We start from the raw sequence: 24,796 nt of genomic DNA on the forward strand, positions 1-24,796 counted from the left end.
TTGGAGCCTCTTCCAATGGGTGGGCCAGACTTTGGTGCCTTGGGAGAGGAAGCTGAACTGGTTGAAGTTGAACCTGAAGCCAAGCAGGAAATTCTCGAAAACAAAGATGTAAGTACCTGAACAACATCCTAGTGTTTTCCTTAAGAGAAATGTCTTGGCACCCTTGCTTGCTTGTTTTCCCTAAGGGAACTTTCTACACTATGGTTTAAGATGTGAAAGAATTAAATTTAGTACTGTGAATTTAATCTGATGTTGTCTAGTTCCTGTTCTTTTTTCCCTTATCACAGGAGTTATTAAAATTTACCTTTGAGCTAATAGACCTGTTTCCAGATGCTACTTCGCTCTCTCTCTCATAAGAGATTACTGCCTCTGCAACACTGCTTAGGAGCAAAACAAGCCACTGTCCTTAATCTACTAGAGTATTAGCCAGGTTGGGGTAAACTGCCACCACGTGAGTTATATTACTAAGGGAAATACTAACTTCAGCAGAGGATGGTAACTTTTTTTTTTTTTTAATATTTCACATGTAAGAGCATGTCTGTCTTGGCCCACAATATGTTTAGTCATGCTAGAAGGGTGAGATATCATGTGTTATCTTGGTTTTTATTAAAATTCAGCCTTCCCTTATGCTGCTCAGAGTCATCATCACTAGAAGCTTGGTAATAACATTTGGTTTTCATTTAGTTCATTACGTATATATTCTGATAGGAATTTTTTAAGCAATTTGCAGTAACGCTAGGTTGCTCTTATTCTGCTAATTTATGTGCAAATACACGAAGCATTTGCAGATTATTTTTTTTCGCTTACCCCTAAAATTATAATACACTGAAGAGGCTGGAAAAATAAGGGAAATGCAATCACTGTAGTCCATTTGTACCTGCTAACCTGGAATGTGTTGTGATTTTTTTAAGATCAAGTTATCTCAGATGATTATAGCTGTAGCTATATCTTGTAGCTGATACAAGAAACAGCTAACTACAACTAACTACATGTTTTGTCTTACGTGTCTTAGTATCTCAGTGTGATTTCTGCAGTGAATTATTTGTCCATACAACACTTAAGACTAAAATCCCAGCAGCTACAGTCCATTACTGTCTCTTCTGCTACAACCAGTATTAGCTTTGGTATTAGAGTTCTTTTTTCTTTAATTTTCGTGTTAAGGGAGCAACTTTCCAGAATTTTAGATAGCACTGATTTCTGATAAGGTAGGTTAGCAGTAACTATCCTAGGAATCTTCAGTTTTTCACTTGGACAACAATATTTTTCTCTGTGTGGGTGATTTTGATATTATTAGATGTAAATTCAGTATTTGTGTTTAAACATCTGTTCTGTTTAGGTGGTGGTTCAGCATGTGCACTTTGATGGACTTGGAAGGACCAAAGATGATATTATCATGTATGAAATCTCTGATGTTTTCAAGGCTAAAAATCTCATTGATGTAAGTACTGTACTGAATCTCAGACCTACTGTTTAAAAATTCAGGTTACAATTTTGTCTCTTTTTCCTGCTTTGGGCTCCCCTTCAGACATGGGGCAGCTTTGTCAAGTTTTGTGATGATTCTGACCTTGGGATGTGGAAGCCAAACTTACATATGAAATACTGGCAGATACTGTATTTTCTGATGTATTCAGCTGAAAGACGTTGTGAGATAGCAAATAGTTATCTCAGATATTTTTCAGCTTCACTCTTCCCATTGAGGATTGCTAACTGCGTAGGTGACACTTTCAGTTAGTTTGCTTAAGAGAAATTATTGGATCTCTGCACAGACAACTGATGCCAGTCTCCACAGTGGATCAAAGTGTGAGTTAGGCTGTATGTCCTTGCACTTTTAGGTGGTGTTTCCTCCTGGAGTATGGCTGGCAATTAGACCTGTAAAGTGGTCTGGATTTAAAGACACTAGGGTGTTTGGTTCTTTAGCCAAAAGCATGGGCCCTGTAAATAGGTGTGTAAGTTTTAAGTATCGAAACCTATTTGAATAATAGGTTTAAGTGTTGTAACAATTAGGATGCCTACTAACAAAAGGTAGGAATTGAGCTGGATGCTCTGGGTTTAATTTATTTCTTCACAGATTTAAGCGTTAAAGTGGTTGTGATCTGTTTTGAGGGCGCATATATGTCTCTGTATACAAAATCTGTGAATATTGTATGACTTAGCTGCATTTCAACTATTTTATCCTAGTTACTTTTTGGTAACCTGAAAGACTGAGCTACTTTATCTCATCCTGTAGGTGATGAGAAAATCACATGAAGCCCGTGAAAAGTTGCTTCGTCTAGGTATCTTTAGACAGGTAGAGGTTCTGATTGATACCTGTCAAGGTATGTATTGCCTCATTAATCCTCATCTTTTTTTCTCATACACAGATAGACACGTGCATACCTATAATGTACACTTCCCTGTGTAATAGCTTAGACATTTTTTGTGTATATAACTTACTTTCTCATATACCTTTATATATTTTAGATGTACATTTAGGTGTGCTATATATATGAATATATGTGTCTACATCCATTATCCTTATGAAAAAGGTGTATTTGTATGTGTCCGTATATGTGTGTATGTGTATATAAATATTACTTGTATGCATGCAAAAATGAGTGAATTTCCAGCACTAAAATAATTACAGTACACATCCCTTAATCCAGAGTTTCAGAGGAACGCTTGGGAGAAGCTTGAAAATGTGTCCTGGACTTCCGTGTATTACACATCACATAACTGGTACTATACCAGCACATCCTTGCTGCTTCAGGAAATACCCTGGTATTCCTAAATTGTATCGGTGCTTGTGGTTAAAAATTGGCTTATAGTATATATGGGGCAGCTGAATGTATGCAGGTTTCACAGTAAGGCTCAGTTTGCATTTCTGGGCTTGTGGTTAATTTTCAGACTTGTTGCTGTTGTCTTCAGCAGAGGAAAGTTGTGTTATTGAGAGGGAAGCACAGTGCAGTCCCAAAGGTTTTGGCGATAGGATTCTGTCCTAGTTGCTTCAAGCAGAATTCGGTTCCTTTGACAGCTGCCGTAGCCAGAGCCCCGAGGGAACCGCGCTGTTTCTGTTGTTCAGCACTTACCCGCAGAGTACTGGGAGCTCTGCCCTAGTGATGGTGTTTTTCTTGCCATGTCTGGATCACTTTAATTTCTCTTTATTCTAATGTAAGAATTTGTGTACATCTTTGTTTTTAGAGGGTCACCACTTCATAATCAAACTACTGTGTTGATGATTAGAGCCAGTCATGCTTTGATTGAACCAAATTCTGCACTCATCTCCAAACAACTTATTTTTCTCAAGCCATTTTTCTTTGTAATGTAGACTTTATCATTTAATTCAACCAGTTTTCAAATAATTCAAGTTATCTTCTGTCTGCATTTTTTTAAATAGCTCTCTAGAGACCATACCTGTTTGTGTGTGTTTGTTTATGTAGGAGACGATGCCCTTCCAAATGGTTTAGATGTAACCTTTGAGGTAACAGAATTGAGAAGACTAACTGGAAGCTATAACACTATGGTTGGCAACAATGAAGGCAGTATGGTATGGATTATTTCAAATGATTATTAATTCCTTTTGATATTCCTCTTACTTTCATGTTTCAAAGTAGTAAGTAGCTACTAGCAAATTACTAGCAAGTAATTTGATGATTAAATAAGTAAGGACTTGATCCGAGCCAAATTATTTTCTTGATCCAGCTTTACTAAGGCTTTGCCAGACCTTTGTCTCTAAAGAGTCTTTGTATTAGTCAGGCTTTCATTCAGCAAAAGCCTATTTTGAGCTAGTGAAGAATGCTTTAGCTTCTAACTCAGTATGTTAATTCTTTAATTCTTAAAATGACTTAAATTATTTCTTGATAATTTTTAAGACGCTTTATCTACTGGAGAGATTAGTGAGTCCTTAGGCATTTAGTTTCTGAGATCTATTTAAAGTGTTTTTCTTCTCAGTCAAAATGCTTTATGTTGAATTTAGAAATTGTTCTTGGTTTTCATTATTTTAGCCCAGTACCGGTTACTCTGGGCTGCAAAGTGCTTAGGTTTCCAGAACATATAAACTGTGGAACTTTTTTCCATTTGATTCAATTAAGGATGCATCAGATTAAAATGTTGCGTGAAAAATATTTACCAATTGACACAAAAAGTAACAGCCGTACTGTTGTTCTGTTAATGTGCTTTTAATAGAAGGGCTGGTGTAAGTACATCGTGCTTTCAGGTGCTCATTCCTGCACCCATTCTGCTTTCTCATGTGCACAGTGCAGCTGTTCCCGGGGCTGGTAGATAAGCCAGATCAAGCGACTCATCCTTTTCTTCTTAGGGGTATTTTTAACCTGGATAAGATACTGCATGACTCAGGTGATGGTATTGTGCGAGTGCAGGGAGAACTCAGTGGGTTGAGAGCTGCTTATGCAGCTTTGCTGCTGAGAGTGATGTCCAGGGTCTTGTGGCCTGAATGAACCCAGTGGGGCATCCTACTTGTTGGTTCTAGCGCGTTTGAAAACAGTCTGAAAGCTGCTTTGATTTCTCTTTATGTACTCAGCTTCCCCTTCTATTTAATTTTAATTTGTTACAGAGAATTAAAACGTTTGAGTGGTACGAAAGCATGACTTGTCATGGTCTTGGAAGCAGAGATTATGGTTCCTTAAGAGTTAAATAGATTTGACATTTATTCTAATCCCTTAAATTCATCTGAAGCCTATAGATGTAATATTTCATACTAATAGCCCTTTGGATTAGCAGTTTCTGGTTAGTTGGATAATTGCATATTAGCCATCATCACAAAGTTCAGGTGACTGATTTGCTTCCAGGAGGTGTTAGACAAAGGTAGTCAGGATTTGGTAGCTTTTTTACGTTCTTTTAAAATAGAATACACAACAATAGAACAGTCCTGATAGCGTCTGTGCTTGGAGGAAACCTCCTCCCTCCTTTCTGCCAAAGGGCCAAGAGCTGCCAAAGGGGATACGACCAATTTGTCAGAACAGGCAAAAGTGTTAAACTAGTTTCTGGAGAATTGTAATGGTATGTTGGACTGCTGTCAGAACTGATTGCAAAAGTATCTTGTTCCTCAAAACGAAAATATAAGGGAGGGGCTTATAATTATAAGCTCTTATTGATAATTTTCCAGTGGCTTATAGCTGTGGTTCCAATCAACCCTACCTGGCTGGAAAATCTGCAGTTGCAGAGCAGTTGCTTATTATGCCGAAGACTTAATTCTCCCAGACTTTGAGACTGGCTGGGAGATTTTGCTTGAAATAACAGCAGTACTAACAATACAGTGAGAACACAGATTTAGGTCAGCAGCTACTGGACAGCTCTAGAAATTGGATGATTAACTGTTACTTGTGCTATTGGGATGGCTTTTGCTGCCAGCGCAAAGAGAAACTTAACTTACAAGAAAAACAGGTTCAGTTACCACTATTTTTTAATACCTTCATTTCTCATTCCTAGGGTAGATATGCTTGTCTTCAGCATATGATTGAGGTGCAAGATAGCAAACCATATGAAATGTTTCGTTTTTATTTCCCATAGGTACTTGGGCTGAAGTTCCCAAATCTCTTTGGACGTGCAGAAAAGGTAACCTTCCAGTTCTCCTACGGAACAAAGGAAACTTCATATGGCCTGTCATTCTTCAAACCACAGCCTGGAAACTTTGAAAGAAAGTAGGGGACGCATTTTTGAGTACTTGTCTTTTTTATTGGAGGAATATAAAACAATTAATTAGATCTTTCATTGAGTGATAATTACATTTATTCCTTTGCTGAGGGTCTGTTAGTAATGTAGCAGAGCTGGTTTCTTAAGTTTTTGTGATAAGTTAAAACTCCACCTACTTAAATAGTTTCACTTTCAAACCTACCAGCAATGTTGTGTTTCAGTTTTTCAGTTAACCTGTATAAAGTAACTGGGCAGTTCCCTTGGAGCTCTCTTCGCGAAACTGATAGAGGAATATCAACAGAATTTAATGTAAGTGTAGCACAAGTGTTTGTAGAACACGTGCTTTGTTTACATTTAATTCAGATCACAGTTGGCTTTCGCAAATAGTTGTTTTACTTTTTTAATGATTGAAACACTTGTGCATGGGGCTAACTTGCCATTGTTTGAAAGACTTCAACAATTTTAACATTACAGAAGTAAAACATCTTAGTCTTTTTCTTAGAATTCAATCTTATTTTGTCCATATAAAAATACCAGTGTGTTTTTCTCCAAATTTTTAATGTTTGAAGTATCATTTCAGAGAGGCAGTTGGTTGCCTAGCTCACTGTATCATCCCAATTCAAGATATTTTTCATTTGGGGTGGATTAAGTAGTGTGCACCTACTTGGAGAAGCTCTCTTGGCTGGAACAGAATTAGCATTACTCTGAAATGAAAAAGGATTTCTCTCTGATTCAAGAAGTTTGGAAAGAAAAAGCATAGACTCATGTATAAATAAACTTTAGAGAGAAAGATTTTTCAGGGGAATGTTTATTTTAATTTTGTAGCAAAAAAATTTTCATGTGTTACACAATTCTTTATTTGTAGTTTCCAATCTGGAAGACCAATCACACACTGAAGTGGGAGGGTGTGTGGAGAGAGCTTGGCTGCCTGGCTAGAACAGCATCCTTTTCTGTTCGAGAAGAAAGTGGACACTCTCTTAAATCTTCTCTCTCTGTAAGGCTTGTCCTGATACTTTTTTAAAACACATTAACTTGACTAAGTTGATACTTATGAATGATACCAAAGGAGCTTTTTGTCTTAGTAGGCAGTGTGTTTTGCTTCAAACATCTTTTGCTGTGTTTGGTCATTCACACAGAGTCTTCCAGGAAGTCCAAAGAGAAAAGATACTTTCAGAGCTGACTGTTGTGTTTTGATTGTTGCATAGGCCGGCTTCTTCTTTCTGCAGGGCCTCCCTCCACATCATCTACCATCTCTTTTTGCAGAATTGTCTTGTTTTGTAGAAGACAGGATCAGTAAATTCCCTCATCCTACAGTTGCTGTGCCCTTTCTGAATATTATTTCCTATAGCAGTTTTTGATCACTTGTCTTTAACTTGCAGCTTACAAATTGTAGGAATTTGCAAGTTACTGTCACAAAATTGGTGATTTACACTGTGACGTTGTTGCGGCTATATTTCTGGTGTCTACCATGGCCAAAAGATATAAATGTATGTATTTCATGTGGCGTCCAAATTCAAAACCAAGTTAGACTGTAGGTATATTGTTCCCAAATCCATGAAGCTACACTAGCGTTAGCTGGCACTGAGGTTGTCTTCCACTGTTCGTGCAGTTTTTGAAGGAAAATAATAGTGTCACTCTGTGGCATTCAACAGATGAGAGAACCTAAAAATGATTGTTTGATTCTTTTCAGCATGCCATGGTAATTGATTCCCGGAACTCCTCAATCTTACCAAGACGAGGTGCTTTGCTGAAAATTAATCAGGTAGTATTAAATCACTTATGCTATTATTGGATTTTATCTGTAATGTGTTTGAGTGAGTCTTAATTTATCTAATAGACGTTCCCGTTAAAAATGTCTAAAGTTAGAAATTAATCATAAATTGACTAGGATACAGTGATGACCCCTATTTACTTTTTATCCTTACAGCATGTGCCTTTTAAAATCATGAAACCTTTTTTATGGTGGCAAATTTTCATTTGTATACCATTGGTCAAAGAGCACAGCCATTTTATCTCACCATTAGCATTAAATTATTTATTAGCTGAGATACATTATCCCTAACCGTATTTACTCTATACTTTACAGTAGGTATTAGTCCTTGTTTTCTAATGCTGTCATGTAAGACTACCAGACTGTGGTCCTGTTGCTACTTACAAGGTTTGTAAGTCTTAGAATTAAAAATGAAAGACTGGGTAAAAACAACTCTCAAAGGGGTACACATGTATCATTTTGACACAGAAAGTGGTTTTCACTCTTGTCACTTTCTGAGCTTTTAGAAAAGCTGGCTTTTCTGCTGGATTGGTTAATACTTCAGAAGCATTTACTTCTGCAGTGCTTCACAAGCAGATTGCTTTGAAATGCCATTGGAACTAGAAGTGCTACTGTTCCTGTAAGCAGCAGCGAACTATTCTGTTTCTGAGTGAGAAGCATGGTCATAACTCAGGGTTCAGATAACATATCATTTGATAGATGCTGCCTCTTAACACCGATTCAGTCGCTTGTTATTTTCAAGTAGCGCTGGTGGAATGCAACTGGCTATCTTGTTCTTCAGCCCTGCTTTAGTACGTATGAAATCTGCTCAGGTCCTAGGTAAATACAGGAAGAGGTTTGATTTCAGGTGCCGAAGTTTCCAGCTCGATTCTGTTTTGCTGTTATTTCCAGAATCGTTTAGAAAGCAATAGCCTGGTTTACTATTCAGGGGAGAAAAATGCTGCTCATCGTTCTGAGGGTCATGCATGTTTCTTCATTGGCCCAAAATTCAGTTGTCTCTCCATACCAGTGTATGTGTATTTCTTGTACAGAAAATACTGCTTATGCTGATGCAGACATGATGAGCTTCTGGGGGGAAGAAACATGTAATATCTGTTACAACTTTTGTAAACATGTCTTTGCAGGAGTTGGCTGGCTATACAGGTGGAGATGTGAGCTTTCTAAAAGAGGATTTTGAATTTCAGTTGAATAAGCAACTTCTCTGGGATTCGGTAATTTTTTGAATATTTTAGTAATTGATCCAAGAAAATGAAAGATGGATGGTGTAAATATCTTTATTTGGGTTTTTTTTTTGCAAGTGAAGTACTCCTTATTTTTAACTTGACATTCCTGTTGTGTACAGTCACTTGAGAAGTGGTCAGTGGGGAAAGAAGGACTTGTCTGACAGTTAACGCTATGAACTGTTTTCCTTTCAGAAGTAATGCTGGGCATGTCTGTTCTTTGTGATCTTTCTTAAGAGTGATTTTTCAAAAACTTACTACAGGCTTTATTCTGTGTCTTTCACCTGGTTATGAATATTCTGACTAGTCTTGATTTAGTTTCCTTTTGTCATTGTAAATTATGAATATGTGACTACTAATTTTGGAACCATAGCATGTAATTATTTCTTCTCTGTATAATTATTGAGCAAGAATGGGAAGGCTGATTTCACTACAACTCTAAGCTTGCACTGCAACATTTTGAACTTCTTCATATTTGTGCACAATGAACAACTTAAGTTCCAATAAGAAAGACACATGGTAGCGTGAGAAGTTTATGCGACCCCAGTCTGCCACCCTGTAGGCAGAGCATGTCCCATATTTTATGGTGTGGTGTCTACTTTAGTACTTTGGTTTGGAGTAACTGCAGTTTTGAAGCAAATTCATATGTCATAATCACTGAGAAGTCTTGGTTTGGTTGGCAGAGCCATTCTTGTGTATAGCAACTGTATTTCCTTCAGAGGAAATGACGCTTGGATAACTCTGCTTCATGTTTATGTTAAATGTACTTCAGCTTCTTACCAGAACATAGAGGTCTTAAGTTTCAAGCATCTTTAACAGCATAGAGCTAGTATTAGGTGGAAAGAGGTGTTTTTCTTAGTGAAATAAGAATTTAATGACATACTAGAAATATTCCTGTCTGTATTTAGAAAGTTCTTTATCACGTGGAGATGGTGCAGTAAGTTCTTGTATCATAGCTGAATGGGGTATTAAACAGCAACTTCCATTATGACAATTTAAAAATTGGAAGTTACAGTAATTTGCATCCCAGCGTACTCAAATAAAACCCCAAAACCAAACCAAACAAGCATGAAGATGTCTGACTCTTGAAAGCCTTTTAAGAAGTACTGGAATAATGAAGAAATTCTAGGAGACTTGAAGAATGTATTATGCCAACAATACAACTGAAAAACTCCAAGCTACTTCTGTAGTGCAGATACCAGTGGACTGATGCTGTAAGGCTCTGTCAGTCTGCTGTTGCATGCTTTTCTTCTTAGGCGACTTGGTGCAATGACGTTCTTGAGTTAGACCAGTGAGGCCAACACAGAAGGGCATTTTAAGGCTATTTGCTCTACCCCTTTCTTATTACATCATTATATTTGCACCTTCCACATGGTGGAAGAAAAGGCGTTGCCTGATGGGTGCACTTCTAGTCATCTGACATTTATTTGCTGACCTTCAGCTGAGAAGACAGCGTATTCTCCTATGGAGCAATTTAGTGGCTTCATGGCTGCACAAAGAGGGATGCTAATGTGCCTACACTGCGACTGAAAGTGAAGCATATCTTATCATGTGGTGTACATAATTTTATGTGATCCATTGTTCATGAGAGTAGACTTGCATGCAACTGGCTATTGCACATGCTGTGTGTTGTGTAACCAGATAACGCGCATGATGAGTTCACATCTGATTATGGCAGGGGAGGCATCTGGGGACTCTCAGGGCAGAAGGTGTAGCAGGGGTTTACTGTAAATTAGAGAAATTATCTAACATCTTTAGCCTAGGTATCGAAAATATAGCTCACCATCTGGCAGTAGTACTTTTACTGGGTACACAGGCAGCAAGCAAATGTATTTATTACAGTGATTTGGCTCCCAAGAATTACTGTATATGTAAGCAGTAATGCTGTATGCATATTTGGTGTCAGTATAGTGAGTTGCAGAAGGTGGTTTCATTTAATTATAAGGCTAATTTACAGACGGGTAATAATTGTACATTTTTGGTAGCTATTTGCTGGACTTAGTCTCCTTTGGGTTTAAAATTGGCAGGACTAATTTATGTCAGCAGTGTTACCTTATTTCAAGACCTGAAAATTTGTAAGAAAATAGGAGCTGGATGAGTGTTCTCTTTAGCCATTGTGAAAAGTAGCACTTGGTTCAAATGTGCTGACTCTTTCAAGATGTAGCACTGCATAAAAGAAAGAGGGCAGCAATGATCAAGAGTTTCCTGAAAATACCATTAGAGATGGTGTGATATCCGTGCATACACTGTGATCATCTGTACTTTTCTGTCAGACTAATGGGACGTCTGCCTGTTACCGAGCGATGAAATTTTACTGTTTTTAGGGAAATTAAGTAATACGTATTAATAAACAACAACTTTTTCTCTCCAAAGGTTTTTTCAGCATCACTTTGGGGTGGAATGCTAGTACCTATTGGAGACAAGCCATCCAGTATAGCAGATAGGCAAGTTTTTTAAATCTTTCTTAATTTTTTTCAGTCAACCCCAGCGGTGTATAAAGCAGAGCCTATAGTAGAAAAGAGAAGCGGTAGTAGTTCTAGTTCTGAGAAGAACAAAATAAGTTTCTAGTTAGCTTTAATTGAATGTTAGTACTCAAGCCATGCCTTCTGTTTTTGATTTTCATCTTGGGCTAGTATAAATTTATAATTTGCTATGTAGTATCTCTGCCTGCAAATATTTGTGGTTGCAAAATGGTATTTAACATCTGCGAAGGTAACACTGTGGGTATTTTTAGAAGTAAAGCTATATTGTAACTACATTGGCTTTTTAGGCGATTTTGCCCTGTAACACCTGTATTTAAAGCTCACTGGCAGAAAGCATTTAGACTTAAATTTATTTACAATAAATACTAGGTGTTAACTTCACACGTGATAGATTGTAACTACAGTGTTTCTATCAAAATTACTACAACAGAATCAGACAGTATTCTGATTCTTCTTCAGTGATGAGGAACCTTCTGTTTTGATCGTTGTAAGTGATAGGAAACTGATTTTGATTTTTAATACTTCCATTTATTTTTAATTTCTTTGCCAAATGCTTCAGGATTTAAATTTAGATTTAATTTCTTGTATTTTTTTAAATACACTCTGCTAAACCTGTTACAAAGTTACCTGTAACTCTGAAAAGCAATGTTAGAAGTATGGCTAGATATTTTCTGATACGTCCTTTTAAGTGAAGCATTAAATTAACTTTGACTGTGTTCACTAGGTTTTACCTTGGTGGACCAACAAGCGTACGTGGATTCAGTATGTACAGCATTGGACCCCAGAGTGAAGGTCTGAAACTTTTAAATCCCACTCCCCTGACAATACTGTAAATATTAGTGTGTAATGAAGAATCTAATTCTGTCCTCAAGCTTTGTATAGCTTAGAAATAATTGCACTCATTCTGCACTTTGAGTCTGAGAGTGTTATGTCTTTGATCTGTCGTTACATATTAGTTCACAATGGAATAAATCCTGGTAGTTCTTAGTTAAGCCATAAGCTACTTCTGTAAACCAAGCGTGTGTTCAGACTTGCAGTATGTCACTTTAAATAGTAAGCAACCTTCAAGCTTAAAAAGTTCCCAGAAAGATGGTTATAGCAACAGTCACATTAAATCTCTGTTTGATAGACCATATGTTCAGGTAGCTTAGGGGGAAGGTAATGTGATCAACAAAGGCGTTCTGAGAGCCAGAAGCTTCCCGAGTTCTATCCCTTACTCTGCTGCTGAATCACTGTTATCAGTGGATTCAGTATTCAGTATCTTTTAAAGCTAATTGTTTCATTGTATCAATTTCCCGTTTTTAAAACTAAGGCAGGCATTTCAGAAGTGTTCAAGAGGTAGTCTCTGATGAACCACAAGTAGGTGCATGCCTCAGGCTGTTCCCGTGAGGGAATGAAGGGAAAGAGCAATTCCCTTGGAAGGTTTAAAGAATTGTGTAAGTGCTAATTTTTTACTTGATAGTCGTGAGGTTGGAGGGAGCTAGAAGTGAGTGGCAAGAGTTGTAAAAGAGGTAGCAGTGCAGTGTCGAATAACTTAAGGATGTGTTCTTGTTCTTTTAATATCTTCCACAGTAAATGTTTTTATTCCAACATTTTCCTAAATAGGTGATTACTTGGGAGGAGAAGCTTACTGGGCCGGAGGCTTACATCTATACACCCCTCTCCCCTTCCGGCCAGGCCGGGGAGGGTTTGGAGACCTTTTCCGAACACATTTCTTCCTTAATGCTGGAAACCTCTGCAATCTTAACTATGGTAAGAGTCAATACAATTGTATATAACATAACCTTCTCCATATATATACACATAAAAGCAAAAAGGAGGAGAGCTGTTATGTGTCTGTTTACTCAGAAACTGTTTACTGCGTATATTTTGGTGCCCGTCAAAAAGCTGCTGCTATTAACTTGTATATTTGACAGATTGCCAATAATTTTTTTAGCTCTCCACATAAATTCAAGCTCAACTTGTAGTAAAGAGAGGTAGGATGGTAACAGTAGTATCTGTGAATTGGTGATGTTTGCAGACCAGTGTGGTAATTGATTAACACCTACTATTTTACACCGTTCTAAAGGGAGATTGGAAGATGATGTTTTGGTGGGATTCTAATGTTTTCTGGGATGAACTAAATAAGAAGTGGTGACATTACAGTGTAGATGAGGGTGTGGTAGTTGATGTGACTTTTTTTCTTTTTCCTCCCATCCCCAACTTTTTACAAGATATATTTTGATGTATTAGTGTATGATTTCTCACTATCATTTCAATCAATTTTTGGGATGTAGTGATATTTGATGTCTGCCTCACTTGATGGAAGAGAGGTGGCATCCATATGGGACGGAGGCACTTTCTGAACAACTGAAAAGCAGATTAATCAACTTTAAAACTAAGAGACCCACTAAAGACATTTTAAGTCTTTAGTATTCATTTCCGGATTCACGCAAGTAGGTACCCTATGGTGGGAAATGAAGATCAACCAGCAATCCAGGTGAAATCACAGTAGTTTGAGTCCAAGATACTTAGCATTTATGGGAGTTGCAGGTAGTAAGTAAATTTAGAATCTGCAGGAGGTGGTTGAAGTAGTCTATCTCCTAGCTGTGAAAATCCAGTTAGCCTTTGACCACCTTGACACTCGACTTTGATTCTTGTTCTCCTGCTTTTTTTTGCTTTCAGGTGATGGTCCCAGAGCTCACCTACAGAAGTTGGCAGAGTATATCCGGTGGTCTTACGGTGCCGGAATAGTGCTCCGACTTGGAAACATTGCTAGATTAGAACTTAACTACTGTTTCCCCATGGGAGTACAGTCTGGTGACAGGTTTGTTTTTTACCCCGATTTCTTTAATAGTAACTGGTTTTAAAGGTTATTGCACTTCTATCTGGTTTTGGCAGAGAGAATTGCTGCCTTTTAATTTTGTTTATTCTATGCCAGTTTAGAGATTTTTCAGGAGCTGATGCTCTTCTTTCAGCTTGCTATATTCATGTCGGTTTCACAGTACTTCTTGGTTGAAGACTTTGTATCTCAGGTTTCAACATTCATTGAATTTGAGATCAGCTGTTGAAATGTACAAATAGCTGTGTAGCAGGTTTTCTTTCTTTAGGGGAAATGATCACTCAGACAGCTCATGGGATTTTCTTAAGCCTTCCAAAAACAAATGAGTGGATAAATACCAAGTTTAATGTCTTTGCTTGAAAAATGAAAACAAGTTTAACTATAGATAAAGAGAAAGGGAGAACAAATTAATTTGTAAGCAACCAATTATCCTACACCAAGCCAATATTATAGCACATAATAGAAAAGCTTCAGGGGGCCTGTTCTTGCCTGTGAATACTGTGTGAGATACTCTGTATTTTGTACAGGAGTTGGATTATATTTCTACTTGTCATTCAAGTGAAATGCGAATGAATAATAGCAATTTGAAAATCACTTACATTTTGCAAATGTAAATGCTCCATATGGATGACAGATTGGCAAAGCATTTATTTAAAAAAGCCTTTGTCAGCTAAAATTTGAATTTTAACTTTACAAAGATGGAAAACCTTGGGAATTTGGGGGTAGGGAGAATCGATTTTAATTTCATCAATACCTTATATATCACTTATGTTGTTTATCATTTGTTTATTTTCAGGATATGTGATGGTGTTCAGTTTGGAGCAGGAATCAGATTTCTATAATACAGAAACATTTTACATCACTATATGAAATTGTGCTCTGCAATTGAAATCCAGACTGTAATGTTGCTCTATACGGTCTAACTTTTTTCTTGAAATACAGATACAGATCTGAGTGATTTATCTCAGACTCTACAACAAACTACATTAAAGAATTATGCTCCGAAGGTTCATTGTACCTCTGATTCTTACCAAAGAGGGGAGAGCGTTTGTAGGATTCTAGCTGTTTTAACTTACAGCTTTTAGTTATTAGTTGTTACTTAAAATATGAGAGAGTTGTGTCAGAAATTGGCTCTTGGATATGGTTCATATGATTATAGTTGTCATTGGCCTGCACAGCCTTCACTCTTCCAACCACAAGTCTCACAAGTGTTGGGATGACCAAGTGCAAGTATGGCTGGAGTGGTCATGAAAGTGGAACAGTTTTTCTCCATCATCAACTTTTGTGAGCAAATGACCCTGAAAAAAAATCTGTTATGCATCAAAAATTATTTTATACAAGTAATGGTTGTAAGTGAACCAAAGTGTTCAAGTGAACCAAAGGGTTCTGATTTTAATATATTTCACTATTTTAAAAACATCTATATTTAAATGCCTTCTACCATCTGAATTGCATACTGTAAAAATTCGAGTTAGCTGTCTAGCACAGTAAATACTGACATTCAAGAATAACTTTGAAAGGTTCAGGGTCCTCAACTCTGAGGCAGTTTTTAGTGTTCTAATGCTCTCAGTGAAGACGTTGACTTGGGCCTGGCAAACACAGCTTTTTGTAGCAGTTTCAAAAAGGTATATCTAGACATGCGAGCATGTGATACTCCTTGTTTGCTTTTGTGTGAGAGGCATGGCTCTCTACTGACTTCTTTAGTTGCTAATTTCACTTAAAAGTGACCTCCCGCTTTATCACTTGGCATATATTCCCGTTTTCGTAAGGTTGGACTAATTCACTAGTTTAGTCCTAACAACTCATCTTTGAAGATAGTTGCATACTATTTTTTTTGTATGTATTAATCCTGAGTTGTCATCCTAAGAGAATCACAACTTAGAATCCACTTTCTCTGCATCTAAATTTACATTTTTTTTGTTACTGAGTGTTGACAAATGTAAAATAATAATACAAAGAAAGTTCTGTGAGAGTAGAACAGAAGTACACGAGCTGTTATGCTCCTAATTTCTTCTGCTCAGCTAAAGACACAAGTTTGGACACACTGGCACACCACTTGACTGCTGAACGCTGTCAGGACTGCCATGAAATCTTGTCCCCCGTCAAGTTAGTACTGAGACTCCGCTCTAAAGAGACCACAGGTTAATACCTTGCTTTAGCATTGGCATATATGGCTGTTGCTGTAATACAGTAACTAAATCTGTTTGTTGATAACTTTCTAAAATACGCAGGCTAGAAGCTGGTCTGCCTAGTTTTGCAGAGCTTTGCTTGACTAAACATCTTTCCCTTCTTATAAAGTTGCAGCAACAGGCTCACAGATGTTCAAGACAGAAAATTGTGTGAATGACAGAAGTCAGGTCTGTTTCAAATACAAAAATTTAATATAAATAACCTTTTTCATTGAGTGTATCTAACAGCTACTGTAGCAAATACATATTTAACAAAACATTTCTGATGATTTTTTGTTGTTATGAGATAAAATATGACACTGTTAAGAATGTCAACAAATGTTACTAGTTTTTCTCCAGCACTATCTACTTGTTGACATATAAAAATATTTTTAATGGGAATGTTTAGATACCAAAATACTGTTAAGATACCAAAGCACTCTCCTAGGAGTTCAAAGTTTATTTTGGTCCTTTTGATAAAATTGGATGTATTCTGTTGCCTTAATAACTCTTTTTTTGTCCACATTGTTTGTTACTGAAGGCTGCTCAAGTATAGTACTTTAATATTACATGAGAGAGCCGTAAGCGGGTATAGTGGTCTTCCTGAGCTGAGCAGGCCTCAGAAACAGCCTCAGAAACAGCCTCAGCCCCAGGCTGCGCACTAAGCAGCAGGTAGCCCACAGGTAAGTTTTGAGAGAACTGTGATCTATATGAGAAATAAGGGATGAATGAGGGAAACGGTTGAAGGCTGAAGAGGTTTTTCAAGCACAGCTGCTTGCAGACCACCCTGTACTGCACACCATAGAATTGTCCAGTAAGAATAAAGGGAGATAAATCATGTTATGTGAGCTTTTCCCTGCGTCACTGTTTCCTTACCTGTATTGCACTACATCGGAAGATAACATTCTCTTATGGCATATAACAAGTGCACAAAAGCTATCACAGTATATAAAGTATTCCTGTATTCCTCTGGAAGCAACATCTGGATTACGCAGTTACTTCTATAGAATATTGATATGATAAATATAGTTTCATTTAAAATTTGTTGCAGAGGCTCTAATAATTAGGATGGATAAGATAGAAATCAGAATCCCACTAGAAAGCTGCTCCAGTGCTAAGCAGGCTTGGTGGTAGAGCAGCTCTGGATAGATCTGAAGTGATTTTCCTCTTGGCTGATCGCATTTCTGGCCAGAATACGTCTGTGAAAGGATAAAAGGCGTAGGGCATGAGGATGGCCTGCAGTCATAACTGTGATTCAAAAGCATGGTATTTGCTTAAATAGATAGTTTTAGATATCACTTTACCTATTGAGTAGTCAAGATACTCCTGTTTTTATAGCCGTGCCCACAGTTAGGGACCGTAAGATGGTGATAAATGCCTCCAAATGCTACACTGGCAATGACCGCTCGCGTGCTTGTGGACCCTAATTTTATCTGAACGGTGCTGAGGTTGCAAACATCATCTGAAGCACAGAGTTTCTTCAGCTGTGGTGTTACTTTACTGCTTACAGCCCTTCCTAGGGGCTGAAGGAGGCCTGGGGAGCAGAGAGGGGCTTTGGGGGACAAGGGCTGTACCGTCTTGCTGCTGTTTTGGGGGCACCTCTGAGCCAGTGAGGAGGTGGCAATAATGTGTCAGAGGTAGGGCTAACATTTGTATCATCAGTTGTAAGAGAGTGATTCCTTGGAGCTCTTCCACCTATATAAAAATGTTGAAAATGCTCTTTATATTTGGGAGATCTGGTGGTTTAGGTACTGCTCACAAGTAAGCTGCTGGGGAGCTTTGGGTGAAGATGGAAGAGGAAATTAGGAGGTTGTTAGAATGTAGGGGGTGGGTTTGCTGTCATATTGTTAAAAGCATGACTGTATTTGATTTAAAAATACAGGCTTTAAAAATAAAATGCGACACTGACCTCTATAATATCCCTAATAACATCCCTGGAGGTGTTCAAGGCCAGGCTGGATGGGGCTTTGAGCAACCTGCTCTAGCGGGAGGTGTCCCTGCCCATGCAGGGGGGTTGGAACTAGGTGATCTTTAAGGTCCTTTGCAACCTAAACCATTCTATGATAATACGGAAATGTGCTTCAACACAAGTACATTTGCTGTTGCTCTGTCCCTTTTTCAGTCCAGGTCTGTACTTGCTGCCAATGAAAATCTCTGCAGAGGTGTAGCAACTAATGTTTGATATTTACTACCGTTCTAAAAGACCTGTTTTTTTTGTTGAGCATTTGCGTAGAAATTGCTGTCCATGCCATGCCCTTTGAGAGAAGTGTACAGAATCTTCCTCTCCCGGGTGCGATAAAACGTACAGGCCCACAGAAAAGTGACTGGGGGTCAGGTTGGCTTTCCCTTCTCTGTGATGTGTGAGCAGTTGCCCAGAGGAAAAAAGTGTTATTTTTTACTGCGATGTTGTGGGAGGGAAAAAAAAACCCTTACTCCTTTGTGGGAATATTAAGGAGTTGGTCAGATGTCTGGGAGAATATCCTGAACTTTGGGTGGGATAACATTAGAAAACCATCCTAAAATAACAGAATTTGAGTGTATGGGATTGTAGGTTTGTTCTACCGTTCTCGTCTTCTCTTTAAAAAGGGCTGGAGCCTGGCAGCCACAGCGGCAGTGACCATTTTCAGCGGGATATTTACAAAGCTTCTCTACCTCTGAAAGGTTTTTGAAATAGTGTAATTGGATGTATGTTTTATGACAGCAGTGCTAAATCGCTGTTAGCAACTGCAGTGCTCTTGGATGATTTTAACTTAATTGGGAGGAGATTTTATGCTGCACGTATTCTGTGCAAGTCGCAGCATTTGGCTTTCTTCTGTCGTGAAGCAAAAAAGGCAACCTGGTTTGCAGCTGGTAGAGCTATTGTCTGCATGGAATAAATGGTCTTTTTAAAAGTTTTTCAGTTAAATAGAATACATAATAGAAATTATTCTGAAGCAAATTAGCAGCATCAGTTAAGTGGTACATTTCTGCCTCGGTATTAAGTAAGTAACATTATTTAAAAAAAAGCCAAAAAACAAACACCAACACCCTGCACCCCCAAAACACGTTTTCACTCATTTGGTAGACCAGGAAGAAGAATTAACTGTAACTGTCTTGTATGTATAAGGTATCTATCATCTTAGAAAAATCAGTGAAGGTATTATTATTATAATAGAACAAGACCGTACATAATGATTTTCTAGTTTAAAAAGCGGGTTGTTTTGCTTTGCCTCAATACATGAAGAACTATGAGAGACCATATATTCAATGGCAGCATTATTTTGTGATACATCTAATCACAGTAATCTCACATGGTCTAGAATTTTGAGTACAGTATAAAATCCTATATGGTAGAGGAAACGGAAAACCTCTATAAAAAAGGTGAGCAATATTAAAATGAGCAAATGTGAATTCAGACTTTTAAGTGTTCAGCTAAATATTAAAGCTAAAGTTCTGGGCTGAAATTAAAAACAGATTTCAAACTAGGTTTAGTCTTTCCATTGTAATTCTGTATTTGTGAAAAGACAAGTTTACGCTCTGACAGATTTCTTAATGAATGAGATTCCGCTTACAGGAATCTCATCCCTGATGAGAAGCAGGGTAGCAGAGAGAATTTTCTGGGATGTAGAGTGCTGGTACCTCATTCAGCATGGAAGGTTTGAACGAAAAACGCAGCTGGCCTCCTTCATACTTGTCCTCAGACAGAGTATGCACTTCAAACTGAGGGTCATTCAGCTCATGCAGCAGCAGCTGTTTCACTTCTAATGGCCTTTGGCCAGTTAAGTTATTAAAGACTGACACACACTTGATGAAAGTACTGATACAAGCTCTTCATTTCCTATTTAGAAGAGCACTGTTTGTTTGAAGCACCACGATGTGACTCAGAATGTCTCCAGGTTTTGTTTTGGTTTTCTTGGAAGTGTATTACTTTCTTTTGCCGTAAGTTCTCTCTTCTCGTATCGAACGACCCGGCCTCCTTGTACTTTGCAATAGGCTGACATACTTTTTCTACTTAGTTTACAAACTGAAGCATTTCTTTATAAATACATAGGACATCAAAGTGAGGGGTGAATGGATCTATCTGTGTGGTTTTATTTCAATTATTAAAGGATACTTGCTTGTAAGTCGTTACATCTTGAGTGCTATACTTGAGCCGTGAAGTTTTATACACCATTTGGACTGTGTGTGTAGCTTGTCAACCAATTTGTGTGCTTTCTTGCTTGAAGTTTGTACTTGCAGATTTTCTGATTACAATTTCATAAAAACATTCAGATATGAGAACTGATAGGTTTTTATTTTTTTTCCCCCCAGAGGATGGATAAAACGCCTTTTCCACACTGCCTTAAAGCTAAATGTAATCTAAGACTTCAGTATGAATTTTGTGAACTGAAAGCATCCACTCTGTTAGTCCTGTTGCAGATCAACATTTGTGTGCGCTTCAGTGTTACTAGTGGTTTTCGTATGGATCCAGCTTATTTTTGATGCATTGAAAATGGAACTTCAATTTGTCAAGTGTCTCATTCGGCCTGTACCAGGAGAATGTAGTTGAATTCCTTGCTAATTATTGAATTTTGCAAAAATGTATCGTAACCTTAAAAGAAACGGGCAATTTAAGCAATGAACATCTTTCTGTGTACACCTTCAGAACAATTAAGGCTTCTCCATTTCTTTAAGTACCATTTCCCTTCCCCTCCTATTTTCCTGAAGTATTGATTATAATGTGAACTTACAATGGAGAAAGAACTGCAGCGACTGTTGTTCTCGCGATGTGTGCCTGGTCTTTGTCTTGGTGCATTTGCTGCGTGGGAGTTAATTTGACCACCAGTGCTTGTATTGTACACACAAGTCTCATAGGTCATGGAGGTTCCACTCTATGAAGATTTTGAAGGCATTCCTCCAAAAAGCTGGAGGAGCTGTATTTGAATTAAATTATTTAAGAAAAGATGCAGCTTTTCAGCACTCACCCTCCTGGCACTGCTGCTGTTAAATGCAGCAACACCGCACTTGACTGGCAAACCTGGTGCTAAGGGAGCGTGGCAGCTGTGGTTTTGGATACGAGGCACAGAACTCTGTGAAAGACGCACGTATTTGTACCGTATGTGAATCTGGATGGCAAACTGGGTGCGCATCTCATTAGCAACTCCAAGGGTTGAAATTCTCACTAGAAAAACGTGTAATAGTTGAAGTGTAGGTATCTAAACAAAGTAGAGTAACTTAAGTTTTTGGTATGCTAATCTACTTTTTTCCACTAGCAAGAGCACAGGGAAGAACTCTCTCCTGCACAGGAAATCAGCATAAAACACTCATTAGGTATAGCCTGAAACCTCAAAATCAGTTAAGTGAGATGCAGATTTGTCACTGGTATTGATCCCAGCCTCAGTAACTTCTCACAGCCTAAAAGCCTTTGCTATGGGCAACACGATGTTGTTTCAGGAAATAGCATTTATTTGTTCTTCCAAAGAAGCACGATCAATAAAAAGTAATCATCATCATTGCCATTATGGTTAAACACAAGACAGGCTTACCATGCTGTGAGGTTTAAAGATCAAGTATTTGCAGGGAGGTTACTTGACTAAAGCTGGGGCAGTGGGCTGTCTAATTAGGAACAAAGTGTCCCATTTGAAGTTTTAGATTTAGCAGAGCACAAAGTTCACAGCTTTTTAAAGGCAGTGTTATCTATGAACTAAGGCAAACATTTTGGTATCAAAGCAAGACACAAGTGTCCTGGTGCAGCAGTAACCTTTAACAAAAATCTTAGCTGGTTAGGGAAGAGGTGAGCACATGAGAATATTATCACAGTGCTCGGCACATGGGAACACGGAGCTGGGATGATGTGGAATGAGACTGTGTGGTCACTGCAACTTGCATCAGCTATGCATTAAACATTTAGTGCAGACACACCCTTATAAAATCCCTTCTGTGTGCTCCATGCAATGTAGATCACAGGAGGCTTCCTCGTAGCCTGCAATAAAACCAGATCAGCATTGAAAGCCTTTGGCAGGTTTGGGACTTGTCAAGGAAACAGGAAGAGAAGTTGAGGTAATAACCAATGACTTAAGCAGGATTTCCACTTACTGAAATTGATTTCTGAAATCAGGAGAAACTTTGGGAAGGAATGAGAACATAGATTTTGTCTAAGTTTCAGGATACCTTATTGATGAGTGCTTAAAGCAAGAAATTATGCTTAAAAAAGAAAGACTGCAAATACAGGGCATGTTTATCTGGACACCAATTTAACACGTGAGCTCTTAAAGATCCCTGGCATCATCTTCTGCTTGTGCAGCTCCTAAACTTGACAGAGTGGTTCTTTTCATTCTGGGCAATGCCACTTAACATACTAGGGCTGCATATGGGTCGTCGTAATTATTAAACTCTTTTGCACCCCTACAAGACAGTACATGGGTTGAACAAGTGGTCATTTCCTCAGGTGCCTGGAGCCTTTGTTGTAGTCTACAGTACCCCGGCAAGAAGAGGTGGGCCCCACTGATCTGGTCTGGGGCCTTGACCTAATGGAAGCTGGAAAATGTGCAGAATGCACTCTTGATGTAGTGGTGCCAGGGTGTGCCTCGTTTGTATGTTCTTTATAATAATTCTTACTGCTATTTGCATGAGCAAGTTACTGAAGTTTTATAATTGTTTCTATAATGGATTCTATGGTCAGTTAGAGCGAATCTGTATGTTGCACTCAGGTTTAGGCCAGATGTGAGGACTGCCATAATTTACACCAGGGCTTGCTGTGTTCCCTGAAGTTTTCAAGCATGGTGCAGTTACAATTTTGGTTTTGCCTTGCTTGTTTTCAGGGAAGTCATACTTTCTTCAGAGAGGCTTTGTCCAGGATTTCCTGAGATTTTTCTTTGTCACCAATACATTTTTAAGCTCAGCATTCCCAGGGCTCCTGAATGGAGCATTCCCAGGGCTCCTGAATGGAGCAGGAGGAGGTGATCACCCTGATCCCTCAGCAGGGCAGGATCACCACCCGGCAGCCTGGCCGGTGGAGCAGACCACAAGAAACATGGCTTGCAGGAACAGCTCATGCTGCTTGCACAGCCAGTGGGAGTGACCATTATGTTAAAATCCACAGGATGTATTGTTTTGTGTGGGTTTTAAATGATGTGGTAGCACATAACGTAATGGTAGTATGGGGCTGGAGGAAATGATGGATATGGCAATGCTGCTTATTAATCTGACGAGGAACCCTGGTCCAAGCTCCCTGCAATGCAGGACTCCTGAGATGTACAAACAGCACTCCCGTTTCTTGGTTGCTTTTGCCATTGACGCACAGCAGTGCTGTGGGAGACTTTGTACGTCACTGCGCTGGAGCAGTAGGCAGCTCGAGCAGAGGAATGTTATAAACTTGACATCTAATCCATTAAAGGTGAATATTAAAAGTAGCTGCAGGTCCTACTCCGAACCTGTGACTACTCCTCAGTTCCATGCTTCAAAACAGTATTTGTCTGTTTGCCACTCTCCTGTTGATTTGCAAAACACAACAACAGGAATACAGCCTGTTAGGCAAACTTATGGTTCAAATGCAGAAAGAAACCCAGTCAGAGAAACAGGTGAGTAAACACTGTTTTCTTGACTCTTTTATTAGCTATTGCGTTGAATATTACTTTCAACAGGGAAAAGCAAAATATTTTTATACAAAAATACAGAGATTTAAAAATGCAACATTCGTAAATTAACAGTATCTCTATATTTTGAAATTTCTCTACTTTCTGTTAACAGCAGTTATGACAGAAATGCAAAACTCAGTCTCTTACAAACACTTTCAGGCAAATCAAGCTGCATCCTGTACTGTGTTCCTGTTAGGATAAAAGGCCACATTCCAGTTTAGATGCCCTCCTGTTTTGGGTTTGTATTCTGAAGCATCTTCCATGGGTGCAGCCTCAATCAAAAGGCATTTGCATTAAATGCACCGTATTGTGCTGCTTTTCTTTTCTTGCACTTCAGGGCAGCTCTGTCCTGTTTTGACTAGTATCGTATTATCAACAGACATGGGGGGATAGCTGCTGGGTGCAGCAGGTCCCTTGGGCCTGTGACCGCAGGGCGAGTTACAGGCTGTCGATTAAAGCTACCTGCCATGCCTCAACTGGGGGACTGCCCTGCCCACTCCTGAAATGCATAGCTCTTCTTAAAAAGCATTTTAACTTCTTGTATCCACTGTTCTGCCACTGATGGCAGCAGTACCCCTCCTGTTCTTTGATAATGTCTTTATAATTGCAAAGCTGGATTAAAATGTGTCAGTCCAGTCTGGTACCTTCCTCCGACAGCATAATCTTTAAAAAAAAAAACAAACGTCCATTCTTAAATGTATTTAGAGTTGGATTCCCAAAGAATGAATGTCTACTCAAAATAAGTCATCACTCCATCATATACCAGACTGAAAATTCATGATAACCTTCAGTTCATAGACGTCTGCGCTGCCATTTGGAAGGGTCTTTCCAGCTGCAGTCATGTGTTCCTCCACTTCCCTTCTGCTGACACTTGCCTTTGGGTGACTTTATGCGCAGTCACACCGAAAAGCTGAGCAGGGTAATTTTGGTTTTGGTTTGTTGGTTTTGGGTTTTGGGGTTGTTTTTTTTTTTTTGATTAGTTGCCTAAGTGCCTGTAGAAAAGCACCAAACAGCTGGAGGTGAGTGACACGAGTAGGTCTTCATGACACAAGGGATTAGCTTGTGTTAAATCTCTTGTGAAACGACACAGAAAACTATCTCTGCTATCTT

At 38.6% G+C, this 24,796-nt stretch overlaps 1 protein-coding gene across 1 annotated transcript; it reads left to right on the top strand.

Moving 5' to 3' along the window:
* Positions 1–14,925, top strand: SAMM50 (SAMM50 sorting and assembly machinery component). The gene is made up of 14 exons (XM_009879705.1): positions 1–108; positions 1,337–1,438; positions 2,228–2,315; positions 3,417–3,523; positions 5,506–5,636; positions 5,850–5,937; positions 6,494–6,622; positions 7,319–7,390; positions 8,524–8,610; positions 10,993–11,063; positions 11,827–11,894; positions 12,708–12,854; positions 13,767–13,908; positions 14,720–14,925. The coding sequence occupies exons 1-14, from the start codon at positions 16–18 to the stop codon at positions 14,763–14,765; spliced, it is 1,371 nt and encodes a 456-aa protein (XP_009878007.1). The 5' UTR covers positions 1–15; the 3' UTR covers positions 14,766–14,925.
* Positions 14,926–24,796: the final 9,871 nt, after the last annotated feature.

This window comes from Charadrius vociferus, unplaced genomic scaffold, assembly GCF_000708025.1.
Source record: "Charadrius vociferus isolate BGI_N301 unplaced genomic scaffold, ASM70802v2 scaffold90, whole genome shotgun sequence".
Taxonomy (NCBI): Eukaryota; Metazoa; Chordata; class Aves; order Charadriiformes; family Charadriidae; genus Charadrius; species Charadrius vociferus.